The sequence below is a fragment of the Meleagris gallopavo genome, chromosome 13, assembly GCF_000146605.3.
Source record: "Meleagris gallopavo isolate NT-WF06-2002-E0010 breed Aviagen turkey brand Nicholas breeding stock chromosome 13, Turkey_5.1, whole genome shotgun sequence".
Lineage (NCBI taxonomy): Eukaryota > Metazoa > Chordata > Aves > Galliformes > Phasianidae > Meleagris > Meleagris gallopavo.
This window is the reverse complement of record NC_015023.2, coordinates 17499578-17504225: the sequence shown is the minus strand read 5'-3', so window position 1 is coordinate 17504225 and position 4648 is coordinate 17499578. Positions and strand designations below refer to the sequence as shown.

At 61.9% G+C, this 4648-nt stretch overlaps 2 protein-coding genes across 2 annotated transcripts; both read left to right on the top strand.

Annotated features, from left to right (window-relative positions):
- Positions 1-4: 4 nt before the first annotated feature.
- On the top strand, positions 5-2235 carry NOB1 (NIN1 (RPN12) binding protein 1 homolog; the record flags this gene model as incomplete). The annotated part of the gene is made up of 8 exons (XM_010718235.3): positions 5-29; positions 103-236; positions 300-371; positions 458-604; positions 678-896; positions 1111-1208; positions 1335-1479; positions 1643-2235. Coding segments are annotated over 8 exons (1110 nt in total), but the record flags the coding sequence as incomplete, so codon positions are not given.
- Positions 2236-2751: 516 nt separating this feature from the next.
- Positions 2752-4648, top strand: NQO1 (NAD(P)H quinone dehydrogenase 1). The gene is made up of 6 exons (XM_003209926.4): positions 2752-2908; positions 3248-3412; positions 3483-3613; positions 3759-3872; positions 3943-4044; positions 4119-4648. Exons 1-6 carry the CDS (start codon positions 2902-2904, stop codon positions 4422-4424), a joined length of 825 nt encoding a protein of 274 aa, XP_003209974.2. The 5' UTR covers positions 2752-2901; the 3' UTR covers positions 4425-4648.

Genomic DNA, 4648 nt, shown 5'->3' with positions numbered 1-4648 from the left:
CCGCCCGCGGGCCGACTTCGTGCGGACGGGTGAGTGCGGGTGGGGGCGGCGGGGCCGCGTGCGGCTGTGGGGGTAACGGGCTCCTCTCCCCCGTGCCCGCAGTCACCGAGTTCGCCAAGCGCACCGGGGACTTCCCCAGCCTGTCGGCCGCCGACCTGCAGGTGTTGGCGCTCACCTGCCAGCTGCAGGCCGAGACCGCGGGGCCGGGCAGCGTCCGTCTGCAGCCTCCGGACAAGGTAAGGGCGGGCTGGGGGGTGGGGATGGGCTGCGGGCACTGCTGAGCCCGGCGCTGCCCACAGGTGCATCTCAGCTCCAGCCCGAGGCACCCCGAGGCCACGCTGCACCTCGCCGGCTTCCACCTGCCTGCCAAGGTACGGGGTGTGATGGGGACAAAGAGGTGGTGTGGGGGGTGAGAGGAATGGGGATGTGGAGCCCGGGGCTGCCGTGTGTCCTCCAGCACAAGCGCCTGTGGAAGGGCCAGCAGCAGCAGCAGCAGCACGGCCCCGACAGCAGCACGGAGCTGCCCGACAGCGTTGAGTTTGGCTCCTTCCTCTACTGGAGGCCACCCTTGCCCAGCATCGAGGATGAGCTCCAGGAGATGTTGGTGAGGCTGCTGTGCTCACTGCCCTGCATCCCGGCTTCTTGGCGTACACAGCATCAACTGCCCATCTCTGCAGAAAACACACAGCATCTCCAGCAGCACTGATGAGTGCCAGATCTCAGAAGATGGGGATGGTGCCGAGGAGGAAGAGAATGAGGAGGAGGAGAGCGATGATGACAGCGAGGGCTGGATAACGCCAAGCAACCTCAAGCAGATCCAGCAGGACACGGGGCACTGCGACACTGTGCCTGCCAACGTGCAGGTCGGCTGTGTCACCACAGACTTCTCCATGCAGGTGAGTGCTGCCTCATGGCACTGGCTCCAGCCCCCAGCTCGGTTGATCCCACACACGTACCATACAGAAGTCACCCTGCGGTGGCTTCTTTTGTGTTCAAAGCTGCCAGTTCTCCCCATTAGCTTTGCTGCCTTTGGCCTCTTGCTGCCCGGGCAGGCAAAGCTGGGTGGAGCTGCTGGGCTCATGGCATCTTGCTTTCTCCCCCTCATGGCAGAATGTGCTGCTGCAGATGGGCCTCCACGTGCTGGCAGTGAATGGCATGCTGATCCGCCAGGCCCGGAGCCACATCCTGCGCTGCCATGGCTGCTTCAGGTGTGGGCACGGCACCACCAGGGCAAGGGGCAGTCTCTTGGGCTGAGCAATAATCCCACTCCTGGGCTGGGCCTCTGGTCTGCAGCCCAGGGAGTAGTAAATCCCCTCCATCTCTGTCTCCCACAGGACAACTTCGGACATGACCAAGGTCTTCTGCCCTCACTGCGGTAACAAGACACTGAAGAAAGTTGCAGTGAGTGTCAGTGAGGATGGGAGCCTCCACATGCACTTCTCCCGCAACCCCAAGGTGCTGAACCCACGGGGACTCAGGGTGAGTTGCTGCATGGACTGGGCCAGGTAGAGCTGTGGTTGCCTTCTGGATGTTCCATTTACTGCAGGGACTCTTGGGCTTCTTTTGCTTCTTCACAGCAATCACTGTGAAGGTCCTCTAACCAAGAGTTACCCCAGAGGTTTAACAGTCTTTCTTTGGGCAGTACCCGCTGCCAGCACCGCAGGGAGGGAAGCACGCCAACAACCCGCACCTGGTGGAGGACCAGCCCTTCCCACAGCAGCGGCTATCCCGCAAGGCCAGGCAGAAGACCAATGTCTTCGACCCCGACTACATCGCAGGGGTCTCTCCCTTTGCAGAAAATGATATCTACAGTCGTGCAGCCAACCTGCAAATCCGGGACATGGCGCTGGGCGCTGGTAGGAGGCGCCTGAACCCCAACGCTGTGACAAAGAAGTTTGTGAAGAGAAGATGAAAGGCAGTTTGGGGCCTTTGGCAGTGCAGTTGTGAGGGAAAGGGAAAGGTGGGCTGCCTGGGCACTGCATGGCACTTGGTGACAGCAGGAGGGTGAGATGCCTGCAGTGTCGGCATCCAGGCTTTCCTTCTGGGCTTCTTCAGGTGTCAGTGGGGCAGGCAGTAGCAGGGGCAAGGTTCTGGGTGTGTGAGGCACTGACCCTGACCACCTGCCAGACCCTGCACACGTGGAAGGTGCTAGCTACACTCCTAGTGAGATATTGGCATTTCCAAGGACACAATTTTGAATGATATCATTGTGAATAAACACAAAATGCTACACCATCGTGACTCAGTCTTTTTTCCATTGAAGGGAAAGCAGGGCCGTTGGGCTGTGGTCCACCAGCAGCACTCTGGGACAATTTCTATCAGGGCACTCCCTGACAAGCAGATAGGAATTGCAGATATTATAGCCAGCCTAGTCCTTGCTGGAGCTCCGTGCCCATCTGCGCCTGCACAGCAACCCAAATCACCCCACCTGCACTGCATGGCTGCTCCTGCAGCTACATGCTGCTGGACATGAGGCAGGGTACGTGCTCACGAGGGGAAGGGGAGGTCAGGGGTCCAGGTGCACAACCCTGGGGAAGCCCCGTGCAGGTGACAGCCCTTGGCTTCCGCCACGCCAGACCATGACGTAACACGGGGGGCTGGTGGCTCCCAGGGGGATGAAAACAGCGACGGGGGGGGGGAGGGGGGCGTGGCTCCCCGAGGGCAGCGGGTGATGCCCCAGGCAATGGGTGCTGGCGGGGACACGGCTGGGGACACGCCACGGGCCTGGAATCTCGCGGGGCGGCACCAGTGAGTTTCGGTATTACACGCTCCGCCTCTCGGCCGGCCCCCCGGGTCTCGGCAAGCCCTGCCCGAGCGAAGTTCAGCCAGCATTTATACTGGCCGCGAGCGGTGTTCCGACCTCGCTCCAGTTCCGCTTCTGGGAGCCGAACCGCCCTGGCAATGGCAGGTAGGTCGGCACTGGTACCGGTACAGGCGGATCGTGCCCGGGGCCAGCGAGCGGCACCAGGGCCTCGATGCTGCTGGCTCCCTCTCTGCAGCACCTCTCTGCAGCACCGATCTGCAGTAGGTGATAACTGCGCCACTGACTGCTGCTTCGTGGGTTCACGTGGCAGCTCCTGGACGGATTGCCTGGGGCAGAGGCGGGGTGCTGGTGGAGATTGGTTGGGGGTCAACTGTAAGGGGGTCCGTGCAGCGTCCACGGGGCTCCGCAGGGCAGTGTGGACTCCCAGGTACAGCCACGTGGGTCCGTTGGTCCCGATGCCGCTGAGCAGCACCCTCCCCACAGGTCGCAAGGCGCTCATCGTGCTGGCACACCCCGAGAAAACCTCTTTCAACCACGCCATGGCAGCAGCAGCCAGCAGTGCGCTGCGGGACAAGGGCTGGGAAGTCACCATCTCCGACCTCTATGCCATCGGGTTCAATGCTGTGCTCTCACGGCGCGACATCACCGGTATGAGTGCAGCCATCATCCCCACCAGCCCCCCAACTTGTTCCTCCCTGAGCCCCCACCCTCTCTGCAGGGCCCCCCAAGAATCCCGAGCACTTTGTCTATGAGATGGAGATGGAGCATGCATGGAAGGAGGGACGCCTCAGCAGCGACATTGTCACCGAGCAGAAGAAGATTGAAGCAGCCGACCTGATCATCTTCCAGGCAAGGCTGTAGTGCAGTCTTCACTGCAAGGGCTGAGGGGGAATTTGTGGGGGGTAGCTAGTTTTGGAGGGGCTGGTTTTGGAGGAGCTGTTTCAGGGGGGGAAAGAGCAGCAGCACTCGCTGCCTGACCCACCCGTGCCCTCAGTTCCCGTTACAGTGGTTTGGGATGCCAGCCATCCTCAAGGGCTGGTTTGATCGCGTTTTCATCAACGGCTTCGCCTATTCCTTGGCCAGCATGTACGACCAGGGGCCCTTCCAGGTAGGCCTCGGGGCTGTGGGGGAACACGTGCTGGCCCTGCAGCCCCTGCCCTTCCCTTTCCCATCCTCAGAAGAAGAAAGCCATGCTGTCACTCACCACCGGCGGGATGGGCTCCATGTACAGCCCCAGCGGCATCAACGGCGACATGAACGTGCTGCTCTGGCCCATGCAGGTAGTATGGACGGGGCTGGGGACAGCGTGGTACCAGGGGCACTGTGCTGACAGCTCCTCCCACCCCGGCGGCAGCGGGGGGCTCTGCACTTCTGCGGCTTCCAGGTGCTGGCGCCTCAGATTTGCTACAGCGTGCGCTACGCGAGTCCTGAGGCGCGGGCACAGATGCTGAGTGCATGGAAGAGCCGCCTGGCAGCTGTGGAGCAGGAGAAGCCCCTCAGCTTCGTCCCCAATAGCTGCTTCGAGATGAGCCCGGCCGGCGGCTTCGTTCTGAAGCGTGAGGTGCTGGCGCAACAGGAGGGGCAGCAGCATGGCCTGTCGGTGGGGCAGCACCTGGGCAAGGCCGTGCCCCTCAACGGGCAGCTCCGGGCCCAGGAGTAGCAGCCAGGCCCTGCGCCCGCACCGAGACCCAGGCCTGGCCTCACAGCACCGTGTGAGGGGGCCGCAAGGGCAGTCCCCACATCCTCATGCTTTTGTTTTTCTGTGCTCTCTTTCCTGACATTTTTCTGCACAATTTTATTCAAAATCAAGGCTTCGGGGCACAAGGGCGGGGCCTGTGATTGAGGCCTGCGTGAATGCGACAATAAATTGACGTTCAGAACCCA

Excerpts from the sequence above, each read along its gene's own strand:
- NQO1 (XM_003209926.4), top strand. Across the intron at positions 3,614-3,758 it reads CCGACCTGATCATCTTCCAG|TTCCCGTTACAGTGGTTTGG; the intron begins GCAAGGCTGTAG and ends CCGTGCCCTCAG. Across the intron at positions 4,045-4,118 it reads TGCTGCTCTGGCCCATGCAG|CGGGGGGCTCTGCACTTCTG; the intron begins GTAGTATGGACG and ends CCCCGGCGGCAG.